The following is a 12832-nucleotide window of genomic DNA, read 5'->3' as shown; positions in this document are numbered from 1 at the left end:
GGATGGTATCCGTATTTCATGGGAAATCCCGATTTTGGTCACGTGGTACCGCTCCCTTATCCGCTTATATTACCCTCATTTCCACTCATTATTAACCCATTCATCATTTCTCCCACCTGGGTCCACATTCCTCCATTGGGTCCACATAGGGTTAGCTCACCCCTTCCCATTGCCCCCACCTTGGGTCAGGCACGAAATGATGCCTCAGAGGTTGATGCAGCTAAAAAGAAGGATAAAAGCATATTTGGCCACATTCAATAGGAATATGTACCACAAAATACAAAAGATGGTTGGGAAAAACACATTTAGTACATGGGCAAAAGACAATACATGAGCTCTACCCCATCATCATGGCCATCACCCTAGTTCCTACAGGTTCTATGAACCTCCCTCATCATATAGGAACCCATGATTGTCCCAACCCCTGGTGGGCAATGAACCACCCTACCATTAAAGGGGGTATTCACTGCTATATCTTATGCATCATGCTCTTACCCCTTGAGCCCCGAGCAGTTAATCAAAGAAAATCATAAAAAGGCAAAAGGCATATAAAGAAGGGTGGAAAAATCAAGGTCGAGGCACTTCATGTACCACGATTTCTCCCTCCTACACATTATAAACCCAAGTGTGGGCTTCCCTTTTATTAGCTACCCTTGTAACCCATCATGTGGCCCAGGGATCCCCCCTCTCATCCCCTAATTCATTCACCTATCTGTCACATACCACAACCTTTTGAAGGATGTACCTTGAACATATAATCCTCTTTAGAAGTAGAAACCATCTAATAGGATACTTGGTTAACCCCGTTTGGAGTTAGGAGACGTTGGCACATCCCAAACTCCATTATGGAATGGAAGGCCATTATGAAATCCCACCTATGGTCCATGGTTGGTAAGCTCATTTACTCGATTTCTCTAATGACTTGTTGTACTAGAAGGCTAGGGGACACATTGGATCTTATGCAGGGTTGCAGATGGTCTCCATCTTGGGTTTGGTATCCCTATACAGGATCCTAATCCTCCAGAGGGCTACATTTGCATATGTAGGGTGTGTGTGAAGCAGTGTTGTTCATCACAGAGATAAGTTGGGAGTTGTACAAAATCCCTTCCTCACTAAGAGGGAGTGTTGAAAAGTAGCGAAGGAATGGATTCCTTGATTTGTGCCTTAATTCAAGGAATCGAATTTGTGTTCTCCTTAGTCATGTACGAGTTCTAGTGATGTGGACGAGTTCAAGAAGCAGTTTGACTAGTGCAAGTTTGTGGAAGACCGAGTTAATTGTCTTCTAGTGTGAGTTGGTTTGGGAACTGAAAGAATTTGTGGAGTTAGCCTCCTAAATTTTAGGAGGAACTAGTTAACAAGTTGTGTTAACTATTGTTAACTAGAAAACCACTAGTTCGACTTTCCAAACATAGAACTTACTAACAATAGCCTATTTGAAGTGCTTATAAGGGAAGGCATACCTTGTAATCATTATTGAGCACGAGTTTGTGAGCTTGTGAGGGGAATGAGCCAAGAAGGTTTTTCTTGTGCAATTTATTGGAGGAGTTTTTCCCTTGGAAGTGCGCACGAAAATAGGAAGAAATTCCTACTTTTTAGGGCCTCGAAAGTGCTAGGAAATAGGGACCTATTTCCTAAGGAATGCGAAAAGATTTCGGTCTTAGTGTGGGTTGGTTGAGGGAAGCAGATCAACATTCTTGCAGGGTTGTTTCAAGCCTAGTTCAAGGTTGAGAGATCAGTTTGTATTCTCTATTGAAGCAGGGTTATTTGTAAGAGATTTGTAGCTTATTCTTCTTCAATAATATTCTCAAGCAAGCGAGGGTTTTCCCAATTGGGTTCCCTAGAAAATTTGTGTTCTTCTATTGTGTGAATTGTGCTTTTATTTCTATTCCTATTCTGATGCATCTAGTAGAGAAATTTTGTGTCTATATGAAAAGAAAATTGTTTTCAAATTGTTCATATTAGCAATTGCAGTATTTCGTGGAATTTCTACAAAGAAAGCCCCCGAAAGTCAACAATGGGTGCTTTGGCCATGTTCCTGTGGATCCCAATCCTTGGGAACGACGGCCGATCCAAAAAAAGAACGGGAAGCCTAGTGATGTCTACATCCCTTTATCTTTTTGCATTGTATATTATATCTTTTATTTCTCTTATTTGTTTTTTGTTTGTAGAATGTAAGCATACATGTAAAAGTATCTTTTCTTGATATCAGTGTTTCGGATTAATCACATCGTTAGGATTAGGTTGACGTTTCGAACCAACTAATGTGGTTCATCCTTAGGACAAGGTGAGAAATCAATAGATCTGAGGGAATAACTAGCAAGGATGCATCACTGCCCAGAGTTAGCCGTTGAAAATTAGTCGTTAGGTAATTTGTTAAATAGTTTAATAATTTAGTTAGAAATTAGTTGTTATGTAATAAATAAATATTTCATTTCGATATTATAAATTGATAATATTAAATTTGGTTAGAAACTCGTTGTTATGTAATAAATAAATATTTCATTTTGATATTATAAATTGATAATTAATATTAAATTTTATAATAATATTATCTAGAAATAATTCATTTTTATAATATAGTTTGTTAGGGTTTGACTCATTAAATTGTTTAATATTAGAAACTAGCTGTTATGAAATAATTAAATATTTAAATGAATTATTTAAATAAGTACAAATTATATTATTTAAATTAATTATTTAACATTTAACTTATGATTTCGAAATAAATAATTAATTTAAATAATATAATTTGTTAGGGTCTAACTTATTTAAATAATTCATTTAAATATTTAATTACTTCATAACAACGAGTTTCTAATATTAAACAATTTAATGAGTCAAACCCTAACAAACTATATTATAAAATTAATTATTTCTAGATAATATTATACTATTTTCTAGATAATATCATTATAAAATTTAATATTAATTATCAATTTATAATATCGAAATGAAATATTTATTTATTACATAACAACTAGTGTCTAACCAAATTTAATATTATCAATTTATAATATTGAAAGGAAATATTTATTTATTACATAACAACTAATTTCTAACCAAATTATTAAACAATTTAACAAATTACCTAACGGCTAACTATGGGCAGTGATGCATCCTTGCTATTTCTTCCCTCAAATCTATTGATTTCTCACCTTGTCCCGAGGATGAACCACATTAGTTGGTTCGAAACATCGACCTAATCCTAATGATGTGATTAATCCGAAAGAATGATATCAACATTATGGATCACAAAAGTCTTAGATCTAACAGTATCTTTTTTGTTGAATTTTTGCCACACAAGGATCTGGGCAGATTCTTGATGAATATACTCATCATGAGTGCATATACAAAATGTATTTTTTTTTCAATATGAATGGAAGTACGGGTTTCTTTTCTCAAGTAAAAAAGTATACTTTAAATATTTGCTCAACAACTCTTAACTCATCTTGTTCTCACAGAGAACCAACAATAGACTTGACCTCAAAAGATCCTTGCAACAGTTCTCAACAAAGCTCAGCCACCTTAAAAATCAGACTAGAACTTGGTCTATAATAGGACTACAACTTTGGCCTCAAACCAGACTTGAATTTGACCTTCAATGCACCATAACTCATCCTTCAAGATAGGCCTAAACTCGATCACAAAAACACCAGGACTCAACTGTGAAAATTCTATCACTACAGCAACTGATTTACTTTTCCTACTTATTTCATTATAATTTATTCATGAAATTACTTCAACAAACATTAAAAGAAATATTGTTGCAGATATCACATCGTAATATAGAAACAAAAATATGCACACATTGACACAGTGACTTTAGACTAATGTCCCCGAAAAAACCCAATGTGGGAAAATTGGTGCAGCAAGGGAGGATTTTATTATTCAGCAATTTTCTTGTACAACAGGGTGCCAAACTGGCTTACCCACAGATAGACAAACTTCCAGCACTTTCCTAAACCCAGCGTAGGCCCTACTGACCTCTGCTACAGCCTGAAACCCTCTGCGTCAGCCTACTAAGGCTCTACGCAGCCTCTCTAGGCTTCTGCGTCACTCCTACAGCCTCTGCGTGGATGACGCAAGCCCTTCTGGCTCTGCGCAGTCTCTGCTGCCTCTGCGTGGCTTCCTCTGGTTCTGCATCTGCCTCTTCTGCGCTGATCTCCCGTCTCTCTATTCCGTACTTGCTACCTCCTGACTACTCTCCAGACCACTGGTTCAATTTCTCAACAAACCCCACTCCAGAAATTGAATTGACTGGTCTCCCTCAGTGTGTTCTCCAAGTGCCCCTCAAGCCTCCTCTTATACTTTTTTTGTCGACATCTCAAAGGTCGAGATTAAGTCTCTAATCAATGGCTAAGATTAGATCTGGCTTGATCCATGTCTTTTGGACCATTCTAACACAGATTCGTATTAATACACATTAATATTTTATTTTATTAATTATTTTAATATCTCCTGGTCTATTTAGAATCTGCCCAAACCCTTTCTGGGTATTGGAGATCTCATGTGCCCCAACCTCTCCACCAAATTTCGTGGTTGGAGCGCATCCGATGCTACCCCAAATCAACACTCCCTCTTAGCAAAGACTATGCTCTAGCAATACTCCTCACTGAGTATTACTCTGATCATCCGGCATCGATACCTGTGTTGATGCTAGGCTTTCCTGCCCCAACATCCTCTGCAATGTTGCATCCTGTACTGCTGCCCATGGTTCTGCCACTGCCACTGCTGCATCTGTACGACAGCTCCCTCTACATTCGTGTTGCTCCTGGTCCTTTCTCCGAGCACTGCATCTGCATTGCACCTTCCTCTGCCTCTGTGTTGTTGTTGGTCCTTTCTCCCAACACTGCATCTGCACTGCAACTCCCTCTTCATTCGTGTTGCTAACACACTACTTCTGAAAGGGGTTCTTTACCATCCCCATCTTTCCCCTAAAGTAGTCAAATTTTGACTTTCCAAGGGCCTTGGTGAGAATATCTGCCACTTGTTCCCCTGTAGGAGTGTAGCTCAACTATACAACTCCACGTTGGACACAATCTCTCACAAAGTGACACCAGATATCAATATGCTTTGACCTATCATGAAATACTGGATTCTCAAAGAGTTTGATGCAACTCTGATTATCACACATGATCCTGGTCGCCTCCATATTTCTTCTGTATAGGTTTACCAACAGTTTTCTAAGCCATATGTCTTCACACGAAGTTGTTCTTGCTGCCATATATTCTGCCTCAGATGAGCTCAGAGCCACGGACTTCTGTTTCCTACTGCACCAAGAGGTTATTCCTGATCCAATGTTGAAACAGTACCCAGAGGTACTTTTCTGATCCACTGAACTTCCTGCCCAATCTGCATCAGTAAATCCACTCAACCTGATATCCTTCCCCTTGTTGTACAAGAGCCCATAATCAACTATTCCCTGTAAATACCTGAGAATGTGCTTGGCTGCTGCCCAGTGAGCCCTCTTTGGTTCCACCATGAACTGACTGAGGGTGTTGACAGCGTAGCAAATATCTGGCCTGGTATTGACTAGATACATCAGGGACCCTATGAGCTGTCGGTATAGGGTGGGATCGACATCCTTGTCTTCTGATGCATCAATCTTCTTCCAGTTGGTGATCATTGGCGTAGCCATAGGTCTACAATCTCCCATCCCGAACCTTTTCAAAAAAAAATTAGCATACCTTCCTTGCCCAAGGAAGATTTCTCCTTTCTGCTGCCAAACTTCCAACCCTAGAAAATAGTGCATTCGTCCCAGATCCTTCATATCGAACTCTGTGGCTAGATTCTTCTTGTAGTCTTCAATGAGTCTGGATGATCCTGTCAGGAAGAGATCATCCACATATAATACTAAGATAAGTGGCTCGCTCTCTACGACCAGATAGTAGAGATTCGGATCCGCGTCACTCTTGACAAACCCCATCTTTTGCAAGTAGCCATCTATTCGACCATACCACGCTCTTGGTGCCTACTTCAACCCATACAAGGCTTTCTTCAGTCTGCATACATGAGACTTCTTCTCATGAGTTTCAAAGCCCTCTGGTTGTTCAATGTATACTTCTTCTTCTATTACCCCATTCAGAAATGTCATCTTGACATCCATCTGATGGATCTCCCATCCCATCTAGGCTGCAAGAGATATCACGGTCCTAATAGATGTATATCTGGCTATCGAGGCGAAGGTTTCCTCATAGTCAATCCCTTCCTTTTGAGCATACCCCTTACCCACAAACCTGGCCTTGTATTTTTCAATACTGTCGTCCGCAACATATTTGATCTTGTAGATCCATCTTGAACCTACCACAGATCTGTCTTGAGGCCTTGACACCACCTCCTAGACATCGTTTACCAAATGGAGTTATACTCCTCCACCATCGCATCTAGCCAGACCTAATGATGAACTGCCTCTTTGAAGCTGGCAGGCTCTCCATCCTGAGCTACTAACGCCTGATACCTGTCTGGCTATTTTCACTCCCTTTTATTGTTCCTTGGCTCTCCGATGAAGTTCTCTGCATCACGCAGAATCTGACGAAGTTCCCTGCTAGTTCTTCCTCTGCCAACAGGTGCTTTTGTTTGCTCCTCTTCCTCATCCTGAGAATCTTCCTGATCTGAGGAAGGATTCTTCACTTCCATTGGTTGAAGAGGCATGACCAACGGATCCTCTTTCGACTACTCCTTGGAAGGCATTTCGCGAGATCTTCTGAAAGCTCTGTCCTCCATGAACTTTACATCTCGTCGTACTACTACCTTCCTGCTCCCTGGAAGATAGATCACGTATGCCTTAGCGTTCTTGCTATATTCTGCCAGATACCCCTTTTCTGCAGTTTGATCCGGCTTCTTCCTCTTTTCTTCGGGTATGCGACAATATGCCAAATTCCCAAATATCCTGAAATGACTGACTTCAGGTGTCTTCCCATTGAAGACTTTCTCTGGAGTAATAGTGCCCAATGCCTGATGAGGAGTCTTGTTCTGAACGTAGACAATTGTGTTGCATGCTTTTGCCCACAAGAATTTTGGCATATCCTGATCATACAGCATGGCCCTAGTTGCTTCTACAATAGTCCTGTTTTTCCTTTCTGCCACCCCATTCTGCTCCGGATTATAGGGAGTTGTCCACTCTCTTCTGATGCCCTCCTTAGCGCAATAATCAGTGAAGTCCTTATCGACATATTCTCCACCATTATCTGAGCGCAAGACTTTGATTTTCTTACCTGTCAGATTCTCCACTAGAGCCTTGAACTCCTTGAATCGACAGAAAACCTCATCCTTGGTTTTCAAAAAATAGATCCAAGTTTTCCTCGAGTGGTCATCAATGAAGGTAAGGAAATACTCGGCACCACTAAGAGCTTTGACAGACATAGGTCCGCAGATATCTGAGTGTATTAATCCTAGTACACTCTTGGCCTTGGCCCTATGGTTGCTCCTAGGAAATGCTGCCTTGGCATACTTTCCTAGAGCGCATCCCCTGCATACATCATCTCGTTCCGTACTTAGATCCGGAACTCCTGTTACAGTGCTCCTGAGAATTCTCAGAGCTCCATGGTGCAAGTGACCCATCCTTCTGTGCCATAGTTCGTTCAAGTCTTTGTCCCCATGACTGCCTATTAGTGCCATTGGAGATTCTAGTTGTAATCTGTACAACTGATTACTTTTGATCCCGATCTGCACTTTCTTTTTCCAGATTGGGTGTTTGACATATACCTTTTCCTTGATGAAGTAGACGTCATAGCCCTTGCTTTGTAGTTGTGACATGGAAAGCAAGTTCATCCCCAATCCTGGCACATGCAACACATTTGTGGCACGAAACCGCTCTCTTGATTCTGTCTGAAAAACTATGGTACCCTTTCCTACTGGAGTACACTTTGCCTTGTTCCCCATGGTGATCTGAAAGTTCATCTTCTCTTCTCGATATTCTGAGAAACACTCCTTGATTCCTATCATATGCCACAAGGCTCCACTGTCTATATACCACACTTCTGATGATGTAGCACTAGTCATGCACGCCACTTCTTCTTCCAACCTGGAAGCCAACATAGAGAAATCGAAATCTCTCTCTCTCTTGTGCAATCTTCTGAAAATCTGTGTGAGTCCCCTGAAGTGGATGCCTCTACATCGTGATCTCGACCCATAACTAATTTTTCCTTTCTGTCTCTAATTACTTCCTCTGATACCATGTGAAAATTCTATCACTGCAGCAACTGATTTACTTTTCCTACTTATTTCATCATAAGTTATTCATGAAATTACTTCAACAAACATTAAAATAAATATTGTTGCAGATATCACATCGTAATACAGAAACAAAAATATGCACACATTGACACAGTTATTTTGGACTAATGTCCCCGGAAAAACCCAATGTGGGAAAACCGGTGCAGCAAGGGAGGATTTTATTATTCAGCAATTTTCTTGTACAACAGGGTGCCAAACTGGCTTACCCACAGATAGACAAACTTCCAGCACTTTCCTAAACCCAGCGTAGGCCCTACTGACCTCTGCTACAGCCTGAAACCCTCTGTGTCAGCCTACTAAGGCTTTGTGCAGCCTCTCTGGGCTTCTGCATCACTCCTGCAGCCTCTGCGTGGATGACACAGGCCCTTCTGGCTCTGCACAGCCTCTGCTGCCTCTACGTGGATTCCTCTAGTTCTGCGTTTGCCTCTTTTGCACTGATCTCCCGTCTCTTTGTTCCGTACTTGTTGCCTCCTGACTGCTCTCCAGACCACTGGTTCAATTTCTCAGCAAACCCTGCTCCAGAAATTGAACTGACTGGTCTCCCTCAGTGTGTTCTCCAAGTGCCCCTCAAGCCTCCTCTTATACTTTTTCTGTTGACATCTCAACGGCCGAGATTAAGTCCCTAATCAATGGCTAAGATTAGATCTGGCTTGATCCATGTCTTTTGGACCATTCTAACACAGATTCATATTAATACACATTAATATTTTATTTTCCCTAAGTTTAGACTTAGGGACTCCATTAAAAATATTAATTATTTTAATATCTCCTGATCTGTTTAGAATCTGCCCAAACCCTTTCTAGGTATTGGAGATCTCATGTGCCCCAACCTCTCCACCAAATTTCATGGCTGGAGCACATTCGGTGCTACCCCAAATCAACATCAACCCCCAAGACAGACCTGAAACTCAGCGTTCCACGCCAAAATTCAACCCTCTAGCCAAACCTGAAACTCGACCTACTCGGCCTCCTGAATTCGGTCTTCAACAAGGGCTACACGTGACCTCAACAAAATCGAAAACCTTCCCCAAAGAATTATGTGAAAAACCCTTTTATAGCCCACGTACAACAAATATATCACACATATTCCTTTAGCTCAACTAGACTTCCAACTCGGCTTCACTTCACTTGGTTCATAAGGTATGAACCTTAGAACTGCGCCTTCCCCACCCTAGAACAGAATCAAAGTTGCACTTGAGCGAGTGGCTACAAATTCTCCTTTTCATGCCTATTTATAGTGCATTTGGGGTCTAGATTGGGCCGATTTTTCCATGGTTGGAACAACTTGTCCACTGGTCAGGTTGACTTGTGCAATTGGAAGAATGTATAATGAATATTCAAAAAATCATTTCTCCTCAACAATGAGGAGTTAGAGGGAGTGCTCTTTCAATTAAACGCTACAAGGGATCACCAAACATTCACTTTGCCACTTTACACCTTAAAGGCTTAGCATTTGATTGGTGGAAAATGTTGGAAAAACAATAGGAGGAGGGCTACAAGGGGATGATGCACCAGAAATAACCACCTGGGACCACTTTCCTTTTTTCTCTTCTTTTCTAACCATGGTGAAGTAATACATTGGAGTAATCCGGGCAAGGCCCAGCATCAAATCTTCCAACTACCACCATAACACCAAGAGTATATCCAACAAGCCCACAAGCTGGATATACCAATAACTTATGACTTAGCAAAGGCCGAGACATCATGTAAATGGTGGCACCTACTCTTCGAGCCTTATCACCACTGACCAAACATGTCCCTTGAAATTGAACCCAAGTGAATGGGAGAACATACCGTGCTCCCAACCACTAGAGCTACCAACATGGGACAACCACCTGGAACCACTTTGTAACAACAATCTATTAGTATATTGAGGCTTATACCCAAGGAAACTACTTCTTAGACCCCAAGAACATGAAACAACAAGGCATAGTGGCATATTTGCTATAGGAAATTTTCCAAGCCAACCGGTTGGTGGAAATATTTCTCATAGGCATGTGATTGCTATGTATATCGATGGATTGAAAGGGTACATCAAGGGGTATGCTAAGGCTGTGAAGCATAGTACCTTGAACGAGACTATTCAATAGGCAAAGGCCTATTCAGAAACAATTTAAAACTAGTTTAGCTGCAGCATTCGACTCTAAAGTTTATGAGAAAACCAACTCCTCTCCAGTTGAATATTAGCCAATCAAAAGCCAAAGAAAGCCAAAGTTTTAGACCCTTATGTTTTTTATGATCCACATTCAAAGGGGCTCTGCTACATTTGCAAAAGACTTGGCCCAAGGGACACAATTGCAATGCTTCCAAAAAGATGCATACGATTGAGAATCTCGATGTTCGCGAAACCGGAACCGGTCGAAGGTCAGACCAAGACCGGACCGAAGACCAGGCTGAAAAACTGGTAACCAGCCAAATGAAAGTCGGTCTAGATCGGCACTTGCCCAATCTAGTCGGTTCGACCGGTTCCATACGAACCCAGTGTTGCTATTTGTCGTTACTGTTGCTTTCTCCTACTGTTAGTGCTGTTAAAATCTGGTATCAGATTTACTGTTGGTAAATTGCCGGAATTGTCTTATGTTATCACTGAATCTAGTGTTGCCGATACAATCATTATTGCTGTCATGTTGCTGCTGCTGTTAGCACTTTCAGTTTCCAGATTTTTATTTAAACCAAAAAAAACACGAAGAGATTACCGGATTCAAGTTTTGGAACAAAACACTCTTTACATCCGTGGCACTGTGATCTGTTAACGAACTTTGTTCAGGGTAAATCCATAAAATCAGAATGAATTGGGTTGATCTAAAGGTTTTCCTAAAGCAAGCGCCAACTAATTTTAAAGAAGGTTTCGATCACAACTTCAATTTAATCTGGCAGAGATTAGTTAATCAGATCCACTCTACTTTTCTGAGGCAGAGCTAAGCAGTCCACACTCTAACAAGATTTACTAAGAGAACGCAGAGCAGGAGAGAAATTAGCCAATATTTTCCTCAACTTAATGCCAATTTACACCGGAAAGATAGTCTAAGTGAAATTGAAGTAATAATATTTTGGGCTGGTCTACAAAGGCAACAATTTCGCTGGACAGGCCATTTATGGTTGGAATTTTGTTTTGTTTTTTTATTTTTTTAATTAATTAAGAAGGGTTTAAATCATTTTTTTAATGGTGAAAATAGATTTGCCAATATCAAAAACTCTTGGCACCCAAAATTTTAACGTGGATTTCCAAAAAATTTCTTGCATTTTATCAGAATCATGGCGAAATTTCTCTGGGATTTTATCAGAATCGTGGCGAAATTTCTCTGGGATTTTATCAGAATCGTGGCGAAATTTCCATTATCTTCTAGGCCAGAACGTTACCTCCTTCGACTACGCGATATTTTTGTCGATGTAGATTTTGTGGATTTCAAGATTATGGTTGAAGCTGATGATAAGCTACTTTGGGCTTGGAAATACAAATTCAGTTCAAATTTATTTTCACTTGAAACTTCCTAGAATTGCTTTGAAGTTCAAGTATTGTAGTTACAAGAACCCAAATTTATGGATTCGACAGTAGAGGAATTGAGCTTAATCCATCAGTGTGACTGTAAAACCGTACTTGCATTTACTTGCCTTATCAGTAAAACAAGCTATAATTGAATTAAAAAATCAGTGTGACTGTAAAACCGTACTTGCATTTACTTGCCTTATCAGTAAAACAAGCTATAATTGAATTAAAAATATGTGAAAAAGGAATAAACGTACCCAATCTGGGGCTCGAAGAAGGCCGATTGCGCCGGCATTGGCGACTGCAGCGACAAGTTCAGGTCCAGAGATATCCGGCCCCAATGGTGCTTGCACGATACCGTGTTCGAAACCCAGGAAGCCTGATGTCCAACCCATCTTTCTTTCTTACTGAGTCAACAAGCAAATTTCCATCCAGTAACTCGCCAAGCCTATCCCTGCACATTTTATAATGTTGGGAACTTCCGGCTTACGTCTTGCATGGTGTATCAGACCAGGACTCTCCCTATGTGACAGTCCATCGCACCGGCATCGCTCGCCAAGGTCCCCCCGCACATTTGGGACCCATTCCACTCAAGTCTTGCATGGCGTCGTGTGTTAGCGTCGTGTGTTAGATATGGAGTTGTCTATAATGCGATTTTTTGGAGATTTCGGTGACGGAATTTTTTTGGAGATTTCGGTGACGGAATCCGGCGGAAGAAATTGAGGTTAAATCTTGATTTGTTGCAGTTAAAATGGTTTTTTAACTGCATATTTGGATTCAGCACCCTGAAAAATCCCCGGGACTCTTTCATTGTGCAGAAACTAGCTATCAAACTTGCGATTCCAATAAATTCCTGCCAGATTTCGACCGAAAAAATCCGCCAGAAAAACTTTCAAAAAGTCGCGTTATAGACAACTGCGTTAGATATCACCGGGTCCCTATCAAGCCAGGATTCCATTACCATTAAGCTCACATCTTGCATAGTGTCACGTGCTCAGTGTCACTAACCCACCCAGGACTCCATATGTGACGGTGTGTTATGCCGGCGTCGAGGTGCTGAAGATGCACACACAATGGCTTATATGACGGCAAAGACTTCGCTATGCAGCC

General features: G+C 40.8%; 1 protein-coding gene across 1 annotated transcript in view; it reads right to left on the bottom strand.

Annotated features, from left to right (window-relative positions):
* The window catches only part of LOC149251894 (uncharacterized), a 305498-nt gene extending 293277 nt beyond the window's left edge, over positions 1-12221 (bottom strand). The window contains exon 1 of the mRNA XM_089459620.1: positions 11980-12221. Coding sequence (XP_089315746.1) covers positions 11980-12117 — 138 coding nt within the window. The 5' untranslated portion in view covers positions 12118-12221. The remainder of the gene's footprint in view (positions 1-11979) is intronic.
* Between the last annotated feature and the right edge of the window lie 611 nt (positions 12222-12832).

Source organism: Pinus tabuliformis, chromosome 7 (genome assembly GCF_031772625.1).
Source record: "Pinus tabuliformis cultivar Carrire ecotype Pingquan chromosome 7, CPIR1, whole genome shotgun sequence".
NCBI classification, from domain to species: domain Eukaryota; kingdom Viridiplantae; phylum Streptophyta; class Pinopsida; order Pinales; family Pinaceae; genus Pinus; species Pinus tabuliformis.
The sequence above is the reverse complement of the archived record's forward strand: the minus strand, read 5'-3'. Positions and strand labels throughout refer to the sequence as shown.